Source organism: Poecile atricapillus, chromosome 4, assembly GCF_030490865.1.
Source record: "Poecile atricapillus isolate bPoeAtr1 chromosome 4, bPoeAtr1.hap1, whole genome shotgun sequence".
Taxonomy (NCBI): domain Eukaryota; kingdom Metazoa; phylum Chordata; class Aves; order Passeriformes; family Paridae; genus Poecile; species Poecile atricapillus.
This window is the reverse complement of record NC_081252.1, coordinates 26,772,884-26,799,362: the sequence shown is the minus strand read 5'-3', so window position 1 is coordinate 26,799,362 and position 26,479 is coordinate 26,772,884. Positions and strand designations below refer to the sequence as shown.

Genomic DNA, 26,479 nt, shown 5'->3' with positions numbered 1-26,479 from the left:
GGAGTAAAAGTCTGACCTTGATGTAATTGCTACAACTGTTCTGTGAAGAACTGTTGATTTTTCTCTGCCAAAGAAATGTCTTATCAGATTTGATGCATCATGTTGCCTCCTGAAAAACTTAACTCCTTTCTAGACAAATTTAGTTGAAAATAAAAATACTCTTAAAACTAATAGTGCATTATTTGTACACAAGTGTTAGCAGTAAAGGAAGTTTAATGAACATCCCTCATCTTACCTCCATAAAATTAACTTTCATGCATCTCTACTGTGATTTATTAATAAAAAAAAATCTTACTTATTAAGCTTACAAAAATATTAGCCAGTCCACATAATAACTTCTTGAAGAGACACGTTTTCTACAGTCCAAGAGTAAGGGGGGACAAATCTTTCAAGAACTGACTGAAGATAAGCTCAAATAATAGAGAATTCCAGCTATAACTTACTTTCCTTTGAAAAAACATAGAGGGGGAGAAGATTTTAAGATTTATAGCTGCATCAACTTTTTTTTTTCCAGTCCTCAGATGTAATTGGGGTAACTGTATTTGTTATGGACCTTGATATAATGCAGAGGCTGTGTTTGGTGCCTTTGTCTTACATAAAGTTTCTCAGGAGATCTGTAATGCAAACTCTGCACAGGAGTGAGCAGCTCAGTGTGAACACTGGGTATCGGTGCTGCCGCTGAGTCACACTGACAGCTCAGCCTGGGCAGCTTTAATCAAGGTTCAAAGTGGAACGGGGCATCTCTGAGCCTTGAGGTAAGACCAAGGAAGTCCTGCAGGCACTACTGGTGCTCAGTTTGCTGAACCTGCTGTGCCAGCCCCTGAGCTGGCAGTGAGGGAAAGAATGTGGCTGCTGATCCTCAGGTTTCTGGTACTGTAATTAGGGCTTTGGCTTTTTGACTCAGTGCAGAACATCTTCTTAAAGCAATTGGAACAGTTCCTTTGCTGGCAGATGTCACTAGGGGTGTAAAGAAATTTTCATTGACTTCAAGGATGGTGCTCAAAGTGTGACTTTATAATTTTCCTTAGATGTAATCACATCTAAGGAAGGCACTCTTGCAGTGGAGGCTGCCACTGCTGCCAAGGGACTGTGGGCATATTTATGAAATACTATTTACATGTGAGTTAACTGTGAATGGATGAACTTACATTCTTCTTGTAACTCAATCATGCACATGGAAAGCCAATGGAAAAAGGACTTTTATCTTATGTAATCATAGGACAAAAGTGTTTTCTCCCCCAATCAGTCATTTGTGGTATCTGCCACAGGCTGTCCTTTTGCAAACTGCCATAGAAAATGGCTTCATGGGAAAGTTGCATAATGACAGACATTCTTTGTCATCAGGTGGGTTTACACCAGGAGCAAGGATATACTTCCTGTTCTCTGGCTTTATGGATACGCATTTGGTTGGGGAAAAAGAAGATGTTATTTGTATGTGATAGCTCATATCCTGTCACAGACGGTTTGTCCTTTCAGTATGAGTCACAATGCTCTAAGCACTGCATGATGCCAGCCAGTTGTTTCATTTTGTTAGTTGTTAAAAATAAGGCTGGCTTGTTCCCTCACCCATCTTGCACTAGTTTTCTTGCCTTAAATTATATAAATGAAGAGTGATCCTTTTCTCACGACCAAAGAAAAATGCCCACTTTTGAAGTGCACGTGACTCCTCCAGCTCTGCCAGCTCTGGTTTGCAGCTGCTGTCAGTAATTATTTTGTCAAAGTTCAGGTTTCAAACTCACCTATCTGCCTGACGCTTCCCTTTGGATATATTCATTGGATCTGACTTTAGTTTTATTTACCACTAGGCTTGTTTTACTGTTCCTAGTAAGAGCCAGCCCCTTCCTAGAGCAGAACGTGTGGTATTTGTCAGAAAGAGACAGCTTTAAGGCTGCCAGATAACCTGACCAGCCTGCTCCTCTGTAAACAATTTTCTGCGTTCTGCTGGTAACGATAAAGCAACTGCACTGGAGATGATAGGAAGATGCTGGTATTTGTAGGGGAGCAGACCAGTACTGCTCCAGCATATTCATGAATAAAAGCACTTTGAAGCCTATGAACATTTAAAACCTTTTGTTACTGAGGGCACCCATCTGCAGTTTTTTGTCAGTGTGTGTCATCAAGCCCCAGATGCTCATTGTTTTCTTCTCATCAAACTCCATGCTTTGGTTCACAGGCCCACATGAAACTCTCCATGGATCTTTGCAACAAACCAATTACAAATCCCTTCCAGCCCAGTTGGGGTGATGCTTATCAAAGTGTTACTCATATAGATCTTGCCTGTATTAGACAAGGTGTCTGCCCCTAGAATGAGACAGCTGGAACCATGGAACTGCTGGTTAACTCTGTTCAGTCTGTATATGAAATTGATTTTAAGCCTTGCAGGATTAATATAAGCTTTTTCAGCTAGGGATTATAGACCTATGAGGACATGCAGGTCCTGTTTTGCTAGTTATAAATTGTATTGTAGATTAAATTATGAGGGATTCTGGTATTTTACGAGTGTCATTCACCCCTGCACAGGTAGGCCAAATTTATCTGGTATGCATCTGTGATGAAAACCCTGAGAAAGAAGAGTGGCTTTGTTACAATGACAGCAATAGAGAAGTGATGGCTTTAGGTCAAACCTGTCAGGTTTCACCCCTGCAGGGAGGGTAAGGAGAGAAACATCTTTATCCTTCCTGAAAACCACACAAATAGAAAAGCAAAGCCTACAAAGCAGAAGTGGGTGAAGGGAGAACCCAGGTTTAAGGAGGGGATGGCTCTAAAAGAAGCACTGTCTCCTGCAAATATTTGCTGTGATGAAGCATGGGAAGGCATAAAAGCAGTCTGAAAATTTGAGTATTTGCATCTGCAGAAAGAGAGAAGAGGAATGAGAGCAGACTTTGCTCTTTTTTCTCTGACTCTGTTGCCAGAGGGCCAGGACAAGTAATGGTTGCAGATGAAACTGCTACCTTGCCCTGTCCCCAGGGCATGTGGGCAGCCCAGCAGCCTTCCTGCATTGCTTTCGTTTTGGTGCAGCTCTGCACCTTGCTCCAAATTCTTTTAGAGATCTGTGGACTGTTCTTGCCTGCCCTTGCCTTTCCACGTGTAAATTCTGCAGCAGAAATGGATCAGTTTTGCTTGACGTAACTTTGCTGTCTGCTGCCTTTAAATCAGCTTCAGCTGCTATGAGGCTCAAGTGGTGGCAGCTGGGAGACTGCTTAGCTTCAAGCATGGCTGGAGTTGCTCTGTGACCTGAAGAAAAAGGTGACTGCATTTTACACTCTGGGTGGCAGAATGCCATGAATTAAGGATGATGGAAAATAGGTATGTGGGAGGAAGCCCTTGCTCAGTTAATACACCTAAATGTGAAGAAAGAGGATTTGGTGTCAAAGTACATCTGTTGCCCGTGGTTTGATGCAGACAACGTGACATGTATTGCTAAACCTTTGTTCCAGCTGTCACAGGCACCTAAGTTTCCATGATTTTTCATTGGCTGCTGCTTGTGAAATTTGCTGCTTTTGAAATTTACCGCTTCTGACATGTGGGAATATTTTTTTTCAAAGTGTGAGTGAGCCTGCAGGATGAGGGTGTTGATAGCACAGAGCTGACCAGGTTCTGCTGAAAGCTTTAGCCCAGCAGAATTTCAGCTCCTGGTTGCAATGCTAGTTAGAAAGAAAGAGGATCAAATTGGACAGCTCTCACCAAGTCCTCTGATTTGCAGTTTCTGAAGAGTTTTTTGTCTCAGTCTACTCTTCTTTGCTAAATAAAGGAAAACATATCTATTTTTCCCTTTGTATTTAGAGAGCAGGCATGGATTAGGCTGACTAAGAAATAATCAGCTTTCACTGGTTTAAAATTAACTAAAACAGAACTAGTCTTTTTTCTCTCAGCTGGTGACAGTAGGGGACAGAAGGTGTCTGGAGGAGGTGGCTCAGGCTTTCATGGCACTGTGAAGAGAGGTGTGACCTGCAGCAAGCTCTTCCTGTTGTCAGAGACATGGTGCCACATCCACCCTGGATGGGTTTTCCTGGCCTATCTTCCCACCTGCCAGGACGGCTGTAAGAGAGGTGAATTATGCGCTGTGCGTGGAGGGATAGGTGTTATCCTGGTTGTGATGGGGAATGCATGTCCTAGGGCTGGTGGACAGCCAGCAACAGCAGGTGTCCTATCCTAGTGTCTACCACCCTCAACCTGTTCCCCTAAAGAGAATGTCCTTTCCTATTTTGTGCTGACAGTGAAATGTTAGAGTTGTAACTGGAACAGGTATGTGGGGGATTTTAAAACCCTGCCCCTTGCAGTGGCTAAGGACACCACGAGGCCTTTGCTACCTTCTCTTTCTTTGTTCTCTCACTATCATGCTGAGATCTTCATTGTGTATGATGGAGATGCTGTACTGCAGCTACACTGAGTGTTCCTTGGGCAGGGACCTCACCCACTGCATCAGGGTGGTTCCATCCAGCCTGACCTTGGACGGGGCATCCACGGCTGCTCTGGGCATCCTGTCCCAGTGTCTCAGCAGCCTCTCGGTAAAGAACTTCTTTCTACTACCTAATTTAAATTTCTCTTCAGTTTAAAACTGTTGTCCATTTCCTATCATTATGTGCCCATGCTTTTGTTACATGACCTGACCCTTTGTCAATGTGTCCTTCTAGCTCTGTGTAGCCACGTTTGTGTCCCTGCCAATGGAGCCTCCATGTTCCCCAGCATAGCTGCTTTGTGGGGCCGAGGTTGTTGGATTTTACTTTATCTTCTCTAATTAAGTTGCTTTATTTTGATGTTGTGTTTGGGTGTGGTTAACATGCCTACTCATCTGGAGCCACGCAGTGTATGTAACTTCAGAGTGTATTTTCAGGCTCACATCATGCTGGGTTTTGATTATTTTTTTTGGCAGAACAGCAGCTAAAGTTTTCCCTTTCTCATTATTGAGCAATTGGGCCAATGACCTCCTCCTGAAATCACAACTGTGACCCATTTTCTGTGCTAAAGCAGGAAAGGTGTAATAGTTCACAGCATAGCACAGAGCTGTGCCTAGCAGGCAACACTTCCCATTTTCAGTTTCTTCTGCTGGCCAAGTCATGCTGGGAGCTGTAACTTAAGGCTAAAAAACCTCCACAGGGTGTGCAAGGCCTGTCTGTGTTGTCAAGCATCTTTCCATCTCCTCTTAGACAGCACTGCATTGGAGCAGGCTGTTTTCCTCTTCTAGCATTAGGGGGAGCATGGCTGTTAAGAGAGAGGCTAAATGGTTGGGAAAAAAAAGAATAACTCACAAACTGAAAAAAACAAGTTCTGAACCTTAAGAGTCAAATTTAAACCCTGTCCCTACACAATGGCCTGTTTATAATCCCTGTGCCACCAGTAAAAAGCTGCTGCAGGCACTGAAGATTGAAGGAAGTGCCTTGCTCTCAGACATCAGGCAAAGAGGAGGAGTAGATATGGACAGCATTTTGGTAATTTTGCAGTCTGCTAGGAAGAAGCAAATGAAACTGACAGGGATTAACAATTGTTGAAACCTTGTTTGGCATTCCAGAGGCCTTGTTAACAACAGTGTTACAACAGCTATTCAGGAATGCTATTATACTACCAGGGCAATCTCTGAGAAGTTTCATTTCTAAATTATAATTCCTTGGTTTAACTTCTAGGTATGTCATTGCTGATTGTGCATAGGACCTTGGATACACGGGAAATATTCTTCTCTTGTCCTAAGACCTTGGCTCTGCAAATTAGTTTAGTTTTGCACTTTGGTAGAAACATTGCCCAATAAGCTGTGTGCTAAAACCTCTCCATCCGAAGCCAAAATCCCTAAACTCTTACTGATTTTCTCAGAGCTGGGGTTTCACATGTGGGCTCAAAGTTCACAGGCTTATGTAATTCCTTCTACCGGCTTCTACCTCTGCTGGCTTGTACTTGCTTCCTCTGCTCATGGAAAGTACCTTATTGATCAGTTCCCTTTAAACCCCTAAGGATACTTCCTGCCTACTCAGTGAGCAAGGCTGGCAGAATCAGTGCCTGTGTGCATAAAATGTACCAGATAATGACATTTAAGCCAAATGTTCTATCAAGGGTACTTTACTTTATATGCTTTTCCACAATTTAGCATCTCCTTTAATAATTGCATCTCAAGCTAGTCTGTTCTGCACACATTCCATTTGCTTCTTTAGGAACATACCAGTGTTACTATCACCAAGAGAATCGAGGACAAAGTATTTGAGAAGATTCCTTCCAAGGGAAAAGTTTGGGATGCCCAAAGCAGGCATGCCTGGGTGCCAAACAATGGTACTGGTAGCTGTAGGAAGACTGTGCAAGGAGGACAAAGGGTAACTGGTACATGTGGATCCTTCCTTGGTAGTCTTACTCAAGAGGAAGTTTTTATGAGACTTATGGTGTTTGCAGTGCAGCTGGAAGTCAGAGGAAAAGAGATAACCTTTGTTGCTTTATGAAGGGCACAAAGGCAACTCATGTGCCCCAGAGTGACAGTGCCATAAAGTTACAACAGGAATCACCAATGGGAAAGGATATTCTTCTTTACCCCATGTTTTTTCTTTTTTGAATTTAGTTCAAAAGGACAACAGAAGCATGAGGCAAAAGTGTTATTTGTGTAGCAGGGAAGAGACACATATGAGGACATCTGTTTTAAGGAGCTGCTTCAAAAATAACCACAGGAGATCAGTGTGTTTGCAGAGCACAGCAGGCAACCTGCAGAGCAGTGGAAAGTGAGACAGCAGTGGTGCCCCAAGTGCAGACAGCCCCAAATGTCTCCAGGATTGTGTACATTTGTACTCATTGCCAAACCACCCCACCCTGACCCTAGTGGGTGTTTTACAAATTGAAGGAGGTGCTGTTTTCATGTTTTCTGCCCAAAAACATTGATCCCTTTTCTGTTGCTCTCCTTCTTGACCCCTTTTTCTTAAGTCAGCAGCTTTTAAATTCCACTTCCAAGTCTTTAAAAAATAACCCTGTTTCAATGAATCTCCAAAACATATGGCAAAGGAATGCAGATTTGGGTACTACTCCGTCCCAGAGATGAGGTCTTGTTCAGCAGAAAAAGAAAGGAAAAGCTGACTGTCATATTTTGGAGCAGGATGTTCACATCCAGCATTCTGCCCTAGCCTATTTACTGCTGACTACAGGAACAGGCAGCAAACTTGGCCACTGATTTATTGAGATGCTTTAAGAAAGTCCATTACACCTTACCTGTTGCTTCAGCTTCCCAGTGGGTAAAACAGAGAAGTGAGAAGTACAATTTTTATCCTCATTTTCTTTTCTGACATCTGTGGTTTCAGACAGATCTGAAAATGTGGTGGTGTAGGATTCAATGCAAATATCAGGTGTGATCCATTAGTGAAATGGAAGTGGTAAAGCCAGATGGTGTGAGGCATCCCACTGGGGAACACAGTGTTTCAGGCACCAGGGAGTTAATTTATCCTGTTAGCCAGGTAAGAGAGTATGCTTGGGAAAGGCCCAATGAAAACTGAGCATAATTGCTCATTGGGAGATTCACCCTTCCCATGGCCAAATACTCCTTAGAACAGAACTTTGTCAAAACATGCATGATGAATTTGCATCTCTATTTTCTAGTGTTACATTGGAAAATCAATAGCAAATACCATTTCAAAGTAGTAACCAGATGTTTCCTCCCTGCTTTTTTTTTAGCTATCTGCTGTGAGGAACAGAAACATTTCACAAAAAGAACTGAGGGTTTGAGATATAGTGGCTGATACCACTCTGGGAGGACACAGCTGTATCTCTTTTCTACATTAGTGGCTGTCAGCAAGTAACACCAAGTTGACTTTGGCTACCTCAAAGGAAGCATTATCCTCTGTGCTCCCTCCACTGTGTTTTCTGATAAAGAACAAATATTTCTGCTAAAATCAGTTCATGCTGCAATAACTACTTGGAACAAAGCTTTTGTTTCAGTTATAAAAATTCTCACAGGACAAAGTTAACTACCTGGAGTTTCACAGAAATATTCACCTGGTAGTGCCTGGTATAACCATGACTGCACTTTGGCCAGTGTTTGGAAGCAGAGTACAACCTGCAATGCAGCTTCATGTGTCTGTAAACCAAGACAGGATTGTGCTTTGGACAAAATTTGATATTTCAAAACTGTTGAGAAGCAGTCAAATTAGCTAGTGAAATGAGTTCACTAATGGTCAGTTCATATCAAGATTGCTTACACCATCCCACTGTGCATTTTTTCAGTGCCTAAGCAATTTGCAAACTAGGCCCTGTAGGACTTGCATCTGACTGCTTTCAAGGAGTCTTGGTCTTCTAAGCACTGAGATCACTTTTGCAATGGGAGCTCTGGCATATTGGGCTGAATTCTGAGAGGTATTCAAGCATACAAATTGTTTGGTTTTTAAACTTCTCTTGAAGTATTTCATGGTTTACTGTTTTGATGTCTATTCTGGCTTTGCCAAGGTTTTTTCTATTGCTTTGTAACAACATAGAAGATATAAAACAGTTCACTCTCCATAAATTTATGGGTGTTTCATTCCAGTTTGGACTCAGCATATGGCTTTCTTTGTGTAGTTGTTTGATTGCATCATCCTTGTTTCAAATGTGACAATTTGGCTTAAACCTTTCTTTTCCATGTATAAAGTGGGACACAAGTGCATTGCACCATTTGGTTGTGCACACCCACTGGACATGCTGTCCTCTGCTATGGAATTATGGAAAACTGCCCAATTTTTTCTCTGACTGCTGCTGTACAGATGCAGGCAGGGTACCAAGTATAAATAAGCTCGTTAGGACAAAGATATATTCTGAAAGTGAACAAGCACTGTAAGCAGGCATGTGTGAACAGATGTTCTTTATAGTGCAGAACTCTGAGTGCAGGCTCTTCCTTGTCCACTCAGCCAAAGCTGCCCTTGTGGTTGATATGGTGATGTGGTTGTTACTTTCTCCCAGTTTTGCTGCAGGTCCTTTGCAATTTGGCTTGCTCCCTTAACGTCCCACTACGAGTCCTGAACCAATCAAAATCTGGGCATTGTCCCTTTCTCCCTGTCCAGAGCACACCAAAACCCTGAGATGCAGCATCCCTCTGGAAGGCAGACACCAGCAGGCTGCACAGAGGAGTAATTTACCACTAGATGGCTGGACCTCCTTTTTTGTCCAGCTCTCAGTTTTGCTCCCAGCTCAGTGACCATGCTTAGCCTAGAACAGTGAACTCGTTGTAAGCTCTCTGCCTGCCCACTTTTTATAGCTTAATATTTTTAAACAGCTGATGCTTTTAGCAGGTCTACCTTCATGATGAATAGTTCAAACTTCTGAAATGTACTAAAAGAGCTATGGTAATATCTAAGAAAATCATAGCTTTTTTGCAAGACAAAAAGGAAAAGCTCCCTTGTCCTGTTCTTGGGGTTTTTTCCATTTCATGTGTAATACAATTTTTACTGAGTCTTATTTCATAGATGTATGCATAAGTGGGACACATTTAACAGTTCATCACTCAGACTGAAATACAGCATCAGTGTCCTTAATAGTCACAGCCATGTGCTTCGATCTGGTGAATTTGGTGATATAAAATCTGTAAAACTTTTAGACACTGACATACATGTCACTGTGATTTGGGGCAGCAATGTCTTTCCTGTAAGAAACATTATTTTGCACACAGTCAATAGCTTCAATAAATTAATACCTCTGGATGAAAAATATTAGCTTTCCTGATGACTGCAGACTGATACATTATACAGAGCAAGAAGGCCCACTTCAAAAGGAAGATTTCTCCTCCCTGAAAACAGACAAGAGGGATAGGCAAAGAATCTGTTTCTTCAAGATACCACTTATCAATCTCTTCACATTTTTATCTCTGTTATTTGTATTTATTAGGTTCACATCATGTGTCTATAGATGTACTTGTATTCTGAGTTCAAAACAAGAGAGAGGTATGTTTTTAAATTAAAATTATTTTAGCTGATTTGTTGTTACAGCACTGGCATTTTATGCTTGCCGCTTGCAGGAACAAGGAGGAGTCATTGTCCCTGCTTCCAAGGTAAAATAATCGAAAATATCAAACCTGGAAATCTTGTGGAAGCCTGAAGGTTTGCCTAAAGATGATGATACATGAAATAGCAAGATGAAGATGAATCTAGAAATAGTTCTGGGGTGGGTTTTCTTTTCTAAGTAGCAGTCTCTCACAGTTTAATTTTCTTAAAGCAAAAAAAAAAAAACAAACAAAAACCCAACCAAAAAAAAACCCCAAAACCCAAAAAAAGCTGAAAAAGCTGATGGTTTAACTAGTGTGGTGGAAAAGCAGGAAATTCAAATGAACACCCATCAAGACTCAGAGAAACACAGGTAGTGAAGCATACAGCATATGATGAGGCCCTGAATAAACCCAACAAGAATATTTGTGGTTATTCTGTTCTCATCTGCAGGAAGGTTTCTGGTTTTGTTAATGCAACAAGAGAGAGTAAGAAGGGCTTAAAAATTTCCATTTAGTGGCCTTGCAAACAAGTAAATTGTAATTTTTTTTAAGTGCTTCCTTTTTACAGGTGCCTGAAGGGTAACATGTGCAGATTATTCATGAAGACCAACCTCACGTTTGGAAGTAGTCCAGAAACAAAGTCTTACTTGATCCTGTCACAAGCAGAATTCAGTAACATTCTGTTACTGAGCACAGAATGTCAGATGTAGCATAATTGCAGGCATTGTGTATTCCTCCTATGACACTGTGGGAAACAAAAAGCCATGGTTTGTCATCACTCTAATAATACTATTTTATGCCTTTTGAGAATGTTCAAACAAACTTATTTTATTTACCTTGTTCCTAAGCAGGCCCACTGATATAAGCTATACAGTATACTACTATAAAATACCTGTTCACTGGTGCTGTTACAAGTGCTATGTTTACTGTGGCAGCTCTGCATAACATCTGAGAAATCAGAAGTGTCAATACCAAAGGTAAAGTAAACAGGTATCTTTGATCCAGCTGTGTGGTAGCTGTCACTGGATGTGAATAGAGAAGGTGGGTTTGAAGAACCAGACACAAATTTGTGAGGAAACCAGCTTAAATGTATCAACAACCTTCCTTTGGGATTATCAGCTCACTTGCACAGTCCTAATAAACTGTTAGAGGCCCTGGATGCACCCTGTTGTGTAGTCTGACAGACAGGAGAGCAATGTCACGGCAGAGATGACAGCATTTTTGTCACTGCTCTTTCCATAGCTCAGATGAGCAAGCATGTTCCCGACAGAGGGTAGGAGGTGGTTCCCTGCAGCCAGGCTGCACTGAGTTATCTGGGCCCTCCTCCAGCACGTGCTGACCCCCTTGTGCTCCTCATTGCACTCCCCAGAGGGTTTTGGATCAGCTCTCTGCTCTGAGGGCAAGGACATAGAGTCCCTTTAGATCACAGCATCTCTATAGCCATTTGGATCAAAAAGCAATGAAAAAAATGTTGCTTGGATTTGAAATGAGAACTTTTTGCACAGTCGGCTTTTTCCACTCTGTTCTCAGCAAGACAATTTAAGTTCCTACCTGCACAGAGGTCTGGGGGCTGAACTCCTGACCGAGCTGGCCAAACAGGTGTTCCAATGCCTTTTAGCTCAATTGTTGGCGAGGCCTTGGTGGAAAACTCCTCTAGAAGCTGGGCTCTGAGATTAATTGCTCTGCTAGCCTCCCTTCCTACCACTCTGGCAGCAGCTTAAAGCCTACAGCAGCCAGATTTGCAGTTGTGCACTCTCTCATCCCACCACCTTCTTCCACTTCCTGATCTTCTGACAGGTTTACAGATGTTCCTGGAAGGAGATGCCAGAATGATTCCTGAGGGATTGTTCTTGCAGCAAATTCTGACCCAGGCTCCCAGGAGAAACAAAAATTTCACAGGAAAGGATGGAAGCAGCTCAGGTGGTTTAGGCCTGAATAAAGGAAACCCTTGAAAGGAAACATTCTCATAGAGATTACTTAGAATGGTGGATTTGCAGAAAATCTTACCACCATTAAAAGCAGACTCAGAGGAAATAGTCACTCTCCTTAGTGGTATTACAGAGCAAACACTGTAAGTTAAACCTCTGAGTTGAGTGTGTCTTGTATAACAAAGAATGACTGAAAGCAACTCAGAGGGCCTTGAAAAACCTAATGGACCTTAAGAAGACCATATGGTGTTCTGTTATAGGATAAATACTGATTGTCCTCTTGGACAAGCATTATTATATATGATTATTATTGTTATTATTATCTTGATCAATAATTTGTCAAGAATTATACCTGAACTTTCAGGTACACACCTGAAGCAATAGTCCATGTTTGGGAAGTGAGAAGCTTCAGAATTTGCAGAGTTTGTCCAGTTCTTTTAACAGTACAAAGTGAAAAAGATAAATTTGGCACTTACTGGAGTCTAAGTTTATATCCATTTTAATGACCATGGCCCAGTAGCAAGTGGAAGGAACTAGTGGAAGGGGAGGTGACTACCCACACTAACTGCAGTTATCCCTAATTTAGGACTGCAAATCTGTGTGTCTTTTTGTGGAATAATGCATATGTTTCATCTCATTAAACCCTGTCACTGTCGTGTCCATAAAATGGTTGTAAGGCCCGCCTGATAATTAATATCCTTTGGAGTTTAGTTGTATGAGTGCTTGGAGCCACACCTGCAGCCACTGCGTGACTGAGCTATGGACCAGGTATGTTACACTTTTCCTGCTTCAGTGTTGTACCGACTTGTCGGGGGATAATCCCTGATAAGAGCTCTATAAAAAACTCCAGTACAGGGGCTTGCTGAGGCACAGCACCCACTACAGAAACAGAGCTGTGTTGTTTGTGATGTTTGACCCAAGCAGCACCGTGGTACAGCCCCAGCCCCGGCCGCTCCTTTGCCCCTGCCCGCAGAGCTGTGGGCAGGAAGTGTGCCACCACTCCCACTCCTTCCTCTCAGGGAAGGAGCAGAGGCAGCAGCTTGAGGTGCCTGACACAAAAGGAAATAAAGGTTCAGATACACATTGTCTTGAGAAAATAAAATCAGACGTGATGCAAACTGGTTGTTGGTTGTTATTTGGGATGCCTTAGCTTCAGTTTCTGGCCTCTAACCCTGTAGATGTATAGACACGCTTCATGCTTTGTGAGTCATACTAACAACATTGTTGTTATCACATTATAATGATGTTGGGTTGGTCCTGCGAGATGATATTATTAGCCAGTATTGAGAGCTAAGTTCCATATGAAAAAGCAGCTCAATAATCACCAGTGTTACCCATAACAGTAATTAGTCAGTACTTGCACTTGTTATTCTTGAGGGAAGCTGAAGTCATGTTCGCATCTGGGGCAGAGCATGTACTTCCACCGAGGCAAACACAACTTGTATCACTGCTTGAGTTTAGCTCTATGAAATTCTTATCTCAGAATTCCTTCTAAACCTAAACAGTGTCCCCTCATCAGCACTCACACTTTTGCTAAGCAGAAAACAAAGTGTTTTTATGGTTGCAAAACTAGAAAATGAACACAAATGGCATTATGAGCTAGTATATTATTTAGATTTTAAAATATTCTGAGGTAGATAATACCTCTGACTCTATAAATCTTGTCTGTCAGAAAGCTCTAGTTTCCCCATGGAAAAAGGTTGGAAAAAATATCTTATGAATTCCCACTAAAATGGAGTGTCTAGGAAATAACTAGACTTATAGATACAGACTGAACTTTTCTTAGACCACAGCTCTTTATCTCAGTGCACGTGGCACGAGGTGAGTTTGGCAATGGGCTAACTCCCACAACTACGGCCTTCACTGTGCTGCTCTGCCATTTCTCTTCTCGAGTCACTCCTGCTTGCATTTCTTTTTCCCTGGTAAATGTCAAAGAATTCATAGATCAAAAACCAGGAGCTGACACAAAGACAGAGATACTGGATCTAAGGAATGATTGATTTGAGGAATTGGGTTGAGGACTCTTTACTTGGTGGGAAGTAAGAATTTCAGAGTCCGCAACTATACCTCTTTTAAGATACGAACTTCTCAAACTTGCCACACTTATTAATATTAGAGTTGGCCAATCTTTAGTCAGAATAAGTCCATTTATATCTTCATCTTAGAGATGGGAAGTAGATTTAGTCATTCAGATGGGACTTTTTCTCAATGTCAGTAGCAGATCAAAGCATTCCTGGTGTTATGAAGAGCTGTGCTGCTAGAACCAGCTTTGTCATTGAAATGCCGCCCATTAGTACTCCTGTGCCTTGTCAGATGAATTATGAACTGATGGAATTTGAATAACTGTCTTGCCCTTCTGCAAGAAAAGGTAATATTGCTCTTGCTTAGTATCGCCTCAGGCTTTTGTGCCAAAACATCACAGTGGAATTCAGTGTTGACTGGTAACTAACAGTGAATTTAAAGTGCTGTCACAGTCATCTTGCTCAGCTTCCAGGCCTAGGTGGCCAAAGCATGTAAGGAGCAATCCACAAGAGACGGTACAAAGCCGAAGGATGGGGATTTTTTTTTTTTTAATTCCTGTTTGTTTAAGACAGGAGGCAAAATGTGTTTGCAAAGCAGAGAGGCTGCTGCAGGTGCAGAAGGCTCTGCTACAGCTGGCAATCTGAAAGATCAATTACCTACACCAAAGCTGTTCTGCTGCCTTTGCTATCTGCTTGCTCATTAGACACAAAGTGAATTAAAAAGAGCAGGGTTCAATGCCCTCTTCAAGTGTGCAATCTAGCACTTAAAACCAGACATCCTGAAGCTGATCAGATGATGGGACTATGTGAAACGCTTTTGGCTCTAAAAGGACGCTTGGCAATCACAATACTACGCTCAACTGAGAAAGCAAGTGAACTCATGTAATATGATGCTATAAATGATGTAGGTTGCATTTCTTTCTGAGTTGTTGGGAATTAATGGATTGATATGTAAAACATCTGATATTGTTACTGAATTTGTCATAATAAATATTACTCTATAGTATTTTGCTCCTGCCTGTGAAGAATTAAAATGCTAAAGGGTACCAACACATGTTAGGAGAATATTATGACAGTAATATTACAAATGTTTGTACAGGTTGTCACCAATATTTGAAGCCATTTCTAAAAACAGCACCTTAATATAACACATTATTACCATACCCTACTGTAAGTGATGTGCCTTTATGCACTGCTACAGAACATTTACTTTACTAATTTTTCACCCTTTTCTACCCTCTTCTCATGGACAGTCCTGCAAAGACAGTGTTAATAATAGACACAGGGATGACATTCATGTGATAAACTCTACAGCCGTGGTTAAAGTGTATAAATGTGTTGCACTAATTTCTCATTTACCAAAAACATCGCTTATGTTCATGGATCCATTTCAGCACATGCTTTTTCTTCTCATCATCTACCAGATGCGACAGACAAATATTTCTCTTTGCTCTCAAAAAAGACTCACAACAAGGCCCCATAACTGATATGATGTGATCTTCCATCAAGACTGCCTTCTGTAGTTCTATCAGTGTCATGCTTCTGAAGTGTGTTACCTTGCAATCCTGTAGAGATGGGAAATGCATTTTATTATAAAGAAATCTTCCATCTATTGAATCAGAAGTTATACTTGCAGAATCACATAAACACAGAATCGATTAGGCTGGAAAAAGACCTCCAAGAATGAGTCGAACTTTAATCAATCCCAACCTTGTCAACCAGATCATGGCACTAAGTGCCACATACAGTCTTTCCTTAAACACCTCCGGGGGCTTTGGCTCCGCCACCTCCCTGGGCAGCCCATTCCAAAGTTTAACAACGCTTTTTGTGAAGGAATTCCTCCTAATGCCCAACCTAAACCTCTCCTGGCACATCTTGAGGCCATTTCCCCTCATCCTGTCTCACCTGGCACAACATCCTTTCAGGGAGCTGCAGAGAGTGATAGTCACCCCTGTGCCTCCTCGTCTCCAGCCTCTCTCTTAGAGCTGGACCAGAAAGCCTTGATCCACTGAAATGACGACATCCTTCCACAAAGAAAACCTATTAATTATGCTGTTAATGCCAGACCATCTGAATGCCACTCTGAATCCCAAACAGCATACGGATACAGCTAAGCCACAAACTTTATAGCTGTCAGGTTCAACATAAACTCGAGGTATGTTAAAATATAAACCCTAGCAATCATTGTAAAATGGTTCTTCATGTGTTCCTGCGCGTGTGGCGCATACGAGATCATGTGGGAGGCGATCTGACGGCGCCCATTGAGAACAACCTGCACGGTGCAATTACGGTCTTGCTCCTCCTCATTACCGCAGCCAGCCTAGAACCGGTGCTGCCCTCCTAGCAGCATTCCAGCTGCGGAGCGGTGTTCTCCGTGCCAGGCAGGGCCAGTCCTCGCTGTCTCAGCGTTCTCTGGCCTGTGTCACGGCGGGCCGCCGGAGGAGAGGGACGGACAGACGGACGGAGAGACGGCAGGCTGGAGGGACGGCGCGCTGGAGCCCCTCAGCCTGGCACGCCCGGCCCGGGCGGAGCCTCAGGGCCGCTCCCGCCCCGCCCCGCCCCCTCGCCGGCGGCTCCCGCGCGGTCGGATTGGCGGGGAGCGGTGCCAATCACGCCGCGGGGCGGGGCGGGGCGAGCGCGGCGGCCCTTGGCGCTGAGGGGGCGCGCGGCTCCGGCCTCTGCCCGGGCCGATCCTGCCCTGGCGGCGCCTTACCCGGCGGCCGCCCCGCTCCTTGTCGTTCTCTCCTGCCTCCCGCTGCGAGCAGCCGGGGCCTCCTCCATGCGGGAGAAGAGGAGGAGGAGGAGGAGGTGGGAGCTGCTCGCCGGCCATCCCCGGCGCCCGGCAAGTCGGAGCCGACCCGCCGCGCCGCTCCTGCCGCATCTCCCCGCGGCGCGGAGCCGGCCCTGAGCTCTGCCCGCCTCGCCGCCCCCGGACCCCTCCTCATAGTCTTGCCGCCACCGTCCTTCTATTCTTCCCAGACCCCTCCTCCTAGTCTTCCTTCTTTTCGTTTGTTTTTGTTTTTTTGGTTTTTTTTAAATTCTCCTCCTTCCCCCCCCCCCCCCCGCCTTTGGTTCTCACCCTGGCTGCGAGCAAAGCGTCTTCATGAGCACAGAGGATGTCCGGAAAGCACTACAAGGGGCCTGAAGTCAGTTGTTGCATCAAATATTTTATCTTCGGCTTCAATGTCATTTTCTGGGTAAGTGGGGCCGGTTTCGTGTCTTCCTCTGCTTCCTCCTCCCCCCCCATCTCCCCGGCCGCCGCGGCTCCCGGGCTGGGCACGGCCGGGAGCGACAGGGACGTGTGACAGCCCGGTGTGAGGCCGCGGGGGGATTTTGGATGAAGTGCGAGTGCGAGGCCAGAGGTGCCGCCGCCTCCGACCCGACCGCCCCGGTCAGCCCTTCCCCGGGCAAGTTGTGGTGCTGCATTCCTCCACCTCCCGAGGGTGCCGGTTCTCTTCCCTTCCGGCCCTCCTAATTGCTTTTGTTGTTAGTATGAAGCAGATTTCGTGCCTTCTTACCCACTCCCCGTCTTTTCCTTTTTTCCTCTTCCCTCCTTCCTTCCCCCACCTCTGCTTTGTGGTGAGAGAGGAAGGGAGCAACCAGGCACCCAGGCCTGGAGAACGAATTGATCTGCATGTTTTCGTGCTGTCATCCCTGTTAGATGCAAATAATAGAAAGAACCACAGCTCAGGTTCTCTGAACAGTGCTGTTTAATGATTTCACAGTGATGAAGTTATGTATGGCACAGGTTTATTATGATTAGCTGTTAATGCATAGTAGTAGTAGCAATAATAGGATGGAGGAAGGGGGAAACGGTATTTCCACCCGTCCCTAAAGTGCAAGCCCGTGGGAAGCCTGTTTGGGCATTTGTTGGGATTCCTGGCAGTGCTGCTTGATCTGCCTGCACAGTATCTTGTTGCACCATTCCCCACCGGCTGTGGAGTAGGCAGAACTGTACAGTGAAATGTAACCTCCCTGTAACAGTACTTCTAGCATCTTCTCAGTGTGTTGGATTTGAAAGAGAAGCAACTGTTTTTGGATATTCATGCCAAATTTCATAACCACGGGGGGGTTGGGGGGGCTGAGCATTCTCACACACGTGAGAATGCACAGAATGCTAAAGTCAGGTGAAGGCTCTTACATCTACAGTTCCCCTTTTTATATGACGTATCCCACAGAGTAGTGAGAAACATGCACAAACCCAGCTTTACAGATTCACAGAATATTCTGAGTTGGAAGGACCCACCAGGATCATCGAGTCCAGCTCTGGATCAAACCCAGGTAGTGTGGATGTGTTTTTGAGGGCCTTTGGAAGCAAGTTAAATACATATCCAGTGTAGTGGCTTGTTTGGACTAGAAAGGAGAATTGGGTTAAAAAAGCCCCAACCACCACCTTGAAGGTTATGGATGAAAGTAGGAAAGAACAGAGGAGAGAAACGTTTTGAGAAGTGCTGAGTTTCTGATTGTCCCCTTGGGGAGAACAGAGGTCGGTGGATTCACGGATAGCAGGTATCCATAGCTAACCTCAGGTCTGTGTTCCTGGAAAATAAACATGTCTGAAAAAGATGTTTTGAAAGGATGGGAGTTTTGGTTAAGTCCAGTTTTATACTGTATTACCTTTTCTTAAACAAGAAGATACGCTGCCAGAGTGAAGCTGACTGTGGCTTTATGTCAGTGTTTACTTGGCCCCAGATCGACCCCTGCAGATGAACGGTAGCAAGCTTTGTAGTATTCTGACCCTACAGAGCTGTTGTGATTGAACTCTTGGCTCAGTTTTTGGTGGTTGAGTTTGCTATGGTTCTTCGCCCTTGTCTCTTTCTTTGTTTTGATTCTGCTGGGCGTATGTTTCTGTGAACATGGATATTTTTCAGTAGGGAGCAAGTACTGTGAGGGACACATGTGTGCTGTGTCCTTGGATTGAGGGAGGGACATTATGGTGGAATATATATAACCATTCAACTTACTCTTTCAGACACTGTCAGTGTCTCAGAAGCTGTATATCCTGTAATTTCCTTCATTTTATTCTCTGGAGGTGAATGTGTGGATGGTGCAAGCGAGGAAGTGGTTATGTTTTAGGTTTTCTGTAACTAGTCTTTTTCTTACTCCTGTGTTCCTGAGGCTGATGCACTGTAACTTCTCCAGGATGGCAGGTGTGCCTGTGTTGTAGCTAAATGGGCCAAAGCCTTTGCGCTGCTGGAATGCTGATCTGAAAGCCTGAAAAAACAGAATTGTGTATCAGCCCACTCTGACACTTACTTGATGTGAGGCCCTTACTTGCAGATTTCCTCTTTTGCAAAGCACTAATTGTCTCATTTGTGGTCCTGGCTAAACTTCTTGAAATTCATGAAGACCAAGCACTTTGAGAGTTCAGTCATTTCTTTAGACTATTGTAATCTCTTCAAGAGAAAGCCTGCATTTATTACCATGTCTCTCATGATTGGGAGTGAAAACAAAGGCAGATGCTCTTGTTGAATACATGTTAATGTTGTTTTTACTGAAGTAATAGTGAACTCTTCAATAACTGGGCCAGAAAAGCTGTAAATGAAAATTGCAAATTCGGTTGCTTGTTTACAGAAAGCGATAATCAAAAATAGCCACTAATGTAGTCATTGTAAATAGATTGAAATGATGAAGAGGTTGTCATATTAACCCCATGACACTTTACAGGATCTTGCAAACAGGGAACATACCTTGTTAGGCCTTCTATCTGAGCATTATTATATAGTGGTTTTAGCACAATCTTTTAAAACGTTAATGTAAACAAAGAAAATACCTTTATTCTGCATCATAAAACAATGGACTAAAAATAAAGAGAACTGAGTTGGAAGAGTAATGATTTTGACAAGAAAATTGTCAGTGCTTTGAATAGAGGAATATTATAGATCTGCTGAAATTATGCAGGGAATGATTATACTTGCTACTTAAACTGGAGTTATTACAAAAAAATTGAGGCTTTAAATACAGAATAGGGGCAAAAAAACCAGCCAAACCTTTTTGTCTTTTTTGTTTTGTGCTGGTCAGGTATTTAACACTTTAATAACCACAGTAGAATTATTAGGATAATGAATATGGGAAAGTTGCACTCCGATGTTGTGTATGTAGTTGTGACTAAAGGTGAGTGACAGTAAGCTTTTTAGGAGGTAGTTCTCAGGCTCGCACCACCCCAGGTAATGTATTCTTGCCTAAATATGTGTTTCATTCTGTTGTAGAAGACAGCATTATCTGCCGAGTCTGTGCATAATTAATGTTCTAGATATATTTGCAGGCTTAATTTCTTTTGGCAATTCAGTGTTAAAGTTGGTAAATACTCTGGAAATGTTTGTTCAGAAAAGGTTATTGTATGAGACTACTATGCTGTTGTGGATGAAGAAAGCTCCTTTCTGATTTGACTGACTGGGCAGTCACTGAAGTAATATTTAGGAGCAGGGAACTAATAGGCACAAATGCATCTAAGTCTAAAGCTGAGGTCAGTGTAGTGTTTCCCTTTGCTGTGCTGCCGATTGTGCATTGGGGCACACACCTGTGCTTTAGCTCCGCTTCCGTTCTGCCAGTGCTAAAGCACCACATGCTGTGTGTGCCACCTTTCCTGGCTGGCAGCTGCTGCAGTAGACACTGCTTTTTCACGAGCCTTCCTGCTCTTCTCTCTTGTAATCTGAGGTAACAGAGAACACTTTTCTGTACTCAAAGCAAGCAGGCCAACAACGCCTCCTTCCCCTTTCGGCTTCCATGTAGAATGATGTCAAAGGTATGGTGCAAAAGGTCAAAGTATGCTGCCGTGCTTCACAAAAGACAAGAACTGTTTCCCCCTGTTTCCCCCTTACTTAGGGAAGACAGTTTTAGGCTGACTTTTAGTTCCAGGATATGTTTTTAATTGTTGTTTGTGCTTTTTTATATTTGATGGAAATGGTGGATGTATGCTATTACTAAGATCTAAATTACAATCCACACTTGATTCCACTGAACCTGATCTAATTGGAAAGATGTATAAAAAGCACTGACACCTCAGAAACTTTTGCTTTAGCTGGTGATTCACTCTAAGTTATGAGCTATGCTGCAATTATGATACATCAGCATATTACGAGTCATAACTTGTGTTTTAATTTGCTTGGCATCTGCTGTATTTGATGGCAACCATATGGGAATCTAAATAGTCTTCTGAATTACAGAAAGATAGCAGAAAGAAAATAACGTTATGTAAGTGTGTTACAGGAAAATATTGGACAAGTGCACTGACCTTTAAAGGACAACCAATAGATTGCTTATTAAATTTTGTATGTTGTTGATAGCTTGTTCTTCAGAGGGGGTGAGGGTAATTCTCTGATGTCAGCTGGTTTTCAGATATCCACAAGGAAGTTTTGATTTTATAGTTTTTCCCTTGCCACAGTGTTTTAAAAAAAAAACAAACAAATCAATGTGAAGCTTGTTCCATGCAATTTTGAAATGCATTCTGTGGCATTTGATCTTTAAAAATTTGCATTGGGAGGATGTCCTTGCAGCGGAAGCATTCTGTGAATTTCCCTTCCCTCCCCCTTTTATGATCAAATTACTTTTTTATTTCACATTTCTTCATAGCACAGATGAAGCATAGCTAAGCATTCTACCAGTGATCCTGCCAGAAACAGAACAATGCTTGTTTAGGGCAAGTACTCCACTGGTTTGTGATGGTGAAAAGTGGGGTATATGTATTGATGAAATAGATGCATTATTGTGAGATTGGCATTCTTGTATTCCTCAGTGTCTCTTTCAGCAGATGTAGGCTCAGTCTTTCAAAGGCATATAAAAGTTTAGTAACTGCTGACTTTGGGGGACTTGTTTCAGATCTGTAGAGGTCATTCTCAGAATAAAAAATTTTCTTGCCTTATGTTCTCTCACAACTTTGTGGTTGTCTATATCATTGGTAATATAAAAATAAATAGCTGTGGAACATGGGAAAAATTATTTCCTTTCTCATAAATATTTCTTTTGCCAAAACTGCGTGTTTATAAATGTGATACTGTTTTAAGTTATTTGATGTTTCTAGTTTCTTAAAGATTGAAGAAGCATAAGGGAACTAGAACTATAGAAAACCCATTGTGATTAATTGTGTGACTTCTCTTGTTTGATGTCACCTTGCTTCAAGAGAATACTATTGGAACTATCATGTGCAGCTTACATACTTAAAGTGTTAAAGATGAATTTGATAAATATATTTACCAGTCTTCTACCTTGATTGAATTGTCACAGTGCATTTTTTCCGGTGGCATATCTGTCTCAAAGTATGAAGGGTCAAATTTGAATCTTCAGTGTCCCAGTCAGAGAAAAGCTGGTCCATGTGAATGGCACCCAGAGCACAGGCAGCCCCAACTGAATACTTCTGCAAGTGAAACATCTTGTGGATATTTGTGTGTGTGAAGTTAGCATTGGTCCTAATCCCATTGCCCTTGTTGCATGTTGATAATATTTCCATATTAAAGGCAACAAATTCATGTTCTGCAACACTGAATTTGAAGGCAGATGTGCTACCTTAATTCTAGTAAGGCAGCCTTTGCACTGTGAACTTTTTGGTGTATGTATTAGGTATGTATGTATTCAACTGCAGTGTATGATGTAATAGGCATGTAGGGAAGGCATGAGCTGTTCCAGGGAAGAAAGGTTTTCTTTTTCCAGATGGGAACCCGGAATACATGTTCTTGTAAACAAACAAAAAAATTACATACAAGGTACAGTTGATATAGGATAATTTTCAGATGGAAAATGTGGGAAAGAAAGTTTTGTTTGGAGGGGGGTGATGGGGTTCAGAGTGGTGGTGGTTTTCTTTTTCTTTTTTTTTTTTTCTTTTTGTGGAGAGTAGTAAGAAGAAAAATCCTCTGAAGTGGACAGGCATTTGAAATTATGTATGAAATCTGTTATTTAAGAATGCTTTCTAAAACCTAATTCTATAGATTACAATAATCTTGATGTAGTTCTTAGCTAACTTTAATTTATTCTTTATTCCTCAGACTCTGTAAGATGCAAGTAAATGATTAGTAGAGGATGGGAAACTTGAGTTTACAGTTAGTGAAATATCACTTCCTTTTCTTTTGAGTCCCATTCTTACAAATAGACGTTTTGAAGTCTATGTTGAAAAATAAATATAAACTGTTTTTGGCACAAGGTCTGCTACAAGTTATAAATTTGTAGCAAGAAACATGTGTTGTTAAGTGCTGGGGCTAATTACATTAGCAGTTCATACTCCAGTAACCAAAAGCAGTAACCTGTGAAGATTCACTATGGGCATTTGGAATATAATGTTTTGCTTTCAGTAAAAACTGGAGGTGAGAGAAAATATTTTTGACCCAAAAAATCACTTGACCTAATTCTACCAGTTAGGAAATTCTGGTCTTAAACTATAGTTCTGTAGGGGTGCCTTTTTTGCCCAAAATATGCAGTGTGCTTCTCAAATGCATGGCTGGTATCCTGTCAACAGGACTGTAATTGTTTTATTGATGAAGACAGGAGAGCAAGGAGCTGAACAGCTTGTGAAGTAACCCAGCTCTGTTAGAGATGACCCAGAAGTCACTGTGAGCATTAGCCATAAAAGTGTCTTCCAGTATGGTAGTATTTTAAAATTTTTCATATCTGACTTTTTAATTAGCTTGAATTTTATAGTGACTTTGTACTTGTGTACAATTTGTCTGTTTCTCATTAAAAATTAGCTAATATTGTTAAAATGCAATAAAGAATTGAAACCAAGAAGAAGCTTATCCGATTTTTAATGAATGTACTGAATTACACTTCATGACAGTTTTACGGTACAAAATCCATCAATACATTGCTTACTTATTTACATTACTTACATTCCTTTACTTATCTTTAAGTAAAGATATTTACTTAAATTAGTAAAGAATAATCTCTATTTCATTGTGCTGTCATATTAAATTTGGAAAACATCCCATTTTTTTAGATTATGCTACTGCTTCTGCCACAAAACATCCTATCTTGTGAGGTAAGGCCCCAAAAAACACTTGCTGGATGAGACTCCTGAAAAGGTTTATGGTTTTTCACATACTCTGAGTTAGATGTACAAGAGAGGTATTGACAAGATGTTGTCAAGAGGTCAAAACAACAAAAAACTTCATTGATAACTTCAGAAAATTGGAGAATTTTGGTAAAAGTTTATTGAGAGACCGCCAGCTCTTCACCAGTCTTCACAGAAGTAATTGTGAATGCCAATTTATTTCTATCTTTAGCACACTTTTATAGGGTTCTACAGGGTCTGCAGGCAGAGCAAGTTACTATTGGCTAACACACACAGTTTACATTTTTTCTCTTACACACAGGGATATTGTTTTGCTTTACTCTCTCTTCTGCATGAAGGTTTCAAGGACTTTAGCCCTTAATATCACGACTTATTTCAAAGGCTGGTTTGTGCATACAGGCCTTTACTAATATATAAAATATAGCAACAAAAGTTTAGAGCAGCATTCACTCAACATAAAACAGTTCACAAAGCCCATTGAACTCAGCTGCTCCAGGCCTGTCTGATTTTAAGTTACTTAAAACTGAGAAGAGAGAGTTAGAAGAAGAAAGAAGAAGAGAGAAAGAAAAGATTGAAAAGACCAAGCATAACTACCCCTCCTGGTTCCACCAGTGTTCAGCTGAGAGGAATTCCAAGAGGAGTTAGGGTCAAGACCCGTGCTTGCCTCATGCTTCAGTTTAGTACCCTTTGGCTTTCCTGGGCCCTTCCCTCAGTTTGGACTTAAGGTCATCTGGCCCCTCTGGGGCTTGACTGGAGCTCCAGGGCTGGAGTGTGGAGCACTTCCTGTGGTGTGGCAGGGACTGGTGAGCATCTTGTGGCTGGGATACAGGCCCAGAGGGGGATGTGTGTGTGCAGAGTGGGGCATTGCCTCTCCAGAGCAAGACCTACCTATTCTCCCACACATGCACCCAAAATACTTTGAGCCAGCAGTCCTTCCAGTCTTTCACATGTAGTTCTCTGTGGTTACAGATTTTGCCTGATTTCAGCAGTATTTTGTACAGGTGTAAGGGTTGGTGTGGGTGGAAGTCACTGTTGGCACAGTGCTCAGTGTAGCTGCTTCTGTAACATACACAAGAGACCTAGAGCAGTTCAGGCTTCTCTGCTGGCATTTAAAAATGTCACTAGCACACTGAGGCTTGAAGTCAGGGGTGCTTGATTTGGTATCAAACTCTGACTCAGTGTGATCTCATATAACCTCCAGATGGCCTGACTTGCAGAGATGCTAAAAACAGTCAGATCCTACTCCTTTAGCTTTATAAATTAAATGAGGCTGTAGCAGTATTTATTTTAATACACATCAGTCTCTACATCAGATTCTTCAACTAATGTTTCAGCTTTCAAGTCACTTTCCTCTGGACAGCATTTAGAATAAGTATTTCATCACACACAGAGGATCTTATGAATGAACTGTCAATTTTCCACAGAACTGGGAAAAATCAATATGCCTCTTCCAGGCCTTGAAAATCCCTCTGCTGCTAGTGAAGACTCTGTTACATCAAATCATATTGAAAACCATTTCAAGCAATGTTCCTGATGTGTGGTGACAAAAGAGCTTTTTTCCTTTTGTGGCAAAGGGGAGAAATATTATGAAAACACTTTATGTACCTATTCTGTACCTGTTGCCTCCTGGTTTTCCCAACAGCAAAACTTTTTACAGGGAAAAAACAACCAAAGAACTAGAGGAACTTTTCCTTAAATAGGTTTTCTTTCTCTTTAATAAGCAAGCAATGTTATTTCTAAAAGTGTTTGGTCCTTCTTTGTGGTATTGAATTAAAAAAAAGCATTAAAAGAAGACTAGATGTCTTTAGACATGTGCAATATTTTGGATTCATAGAGACTTCTGTTCTGCTCACTTCATAAATGTGATATTGATGAGTTACAACCTGAGTGTGTCTGCTGTCATTGCCCTAGCTGGCTACTGTTAGAGGGTACTGAGTATGGAATAAGTGATACTGCAAGGATGCTTGCAGTGCCTTGGCCTGTGGGGTGTTTCCTAGTGTTAGTGGATTACATTTGATGAGAGTTCAGCTTAATTTTTGTTGATTTAGGGGCTAATCTTACATGATGTTGAACATCATTTTTTGTCAGGATTTTCTCTGTGTCAAGAGGGCAGGTTCTTTCAGTTGAGCTCTGGTGCCCCAAGCGAAGGTGCAGCAGCACTGTGTGTGGGATGTCACCCCAAGCAGATCCACCTGGTGCCTGTCATTTTGTCTGAGCCTGCAGCACAGGTTCTCCCTGTTGGATACCTTTGCTTTGCTTACCCATGTAGGGCATATACTTACCCTTGTGAGGCTGGGTTCTCTGTGCTTCCTTCTCACTGAACTGCATCTCTTCTGCTACATTCTGTTTTCCAGTGGGCTGTGATTTAAAGATTTTGTGATTTAAAAAGCTTGAAGGGAGTTCCCTGTATGTGCTGTAAATGGTTTTTGTATAGGAGCAGAGTCCCTGAGGAAAAAAAGTTCCCAGATAATGTATGGCAAGGGTTTTGTTGCTTTGTGCTGTGCTTCAATTAAGTATGTCACCTTGTGGAAGATGTCTCTGCAATGCCATGTGGTTGGAGTGTTTCAGACTGGAGCACAGAATTTGGAAATGGTGGCATTTCAAAGCAGTGGGTCCTCCCAGGTGA

General features: G+C 42.2%; 1 protein-coding gene and 1 long non-coding RNA gene across 5 annotated transcripts in view; one reads left to right on the top strand and one right to left on the bottom strand.

Moving 5' to 3' along the window:
* Nucleotides 1-10,106: 10,106 nt before the first annotated feature.
* On the bottom strand, nt 10,107-16,309 carry LOC131578631 (uncharacterized). The gene is made up of 3 exons (XR_009277543.1): nt 15,762-16,309; nt 15,216-15,421; nt 10,107-10,652 (listed from the first exon to the last, which is right to left on the bottom strand). It is a non-coding gene; the product is annotated as an uncharacterized LOC131578631 (long non-coding RNA).
* Nucleotides 16,310-16,499: 190 nt separating this feature from the next.
* Nucleotides 16,500-26,479, top strand: part of TSPAN5 (tetraspanin 5) — an 83,401-nt gene continuing 73,421 nt past the window's right edge. The window contains exon 1 of one of the 4 annotated variants that reach the window (XR_009277542.1): nt 16,500-17,053. Coding sequence is in view for 3 of the 4 variants with exons in the window: in XM_058837599.1 (XP_058693582.1) it covers nt 16,973-17,053 (81 nt within the window). In the remaining variant the exon portion in view is untranslated. The remainder of the gene's footprint in view (nt 17,054-26,479) is intronic. The other 3 variants (XM_058837599.1, XM_058837600.1, XM_058837602.1) reach the window with 3 other exon arrangements.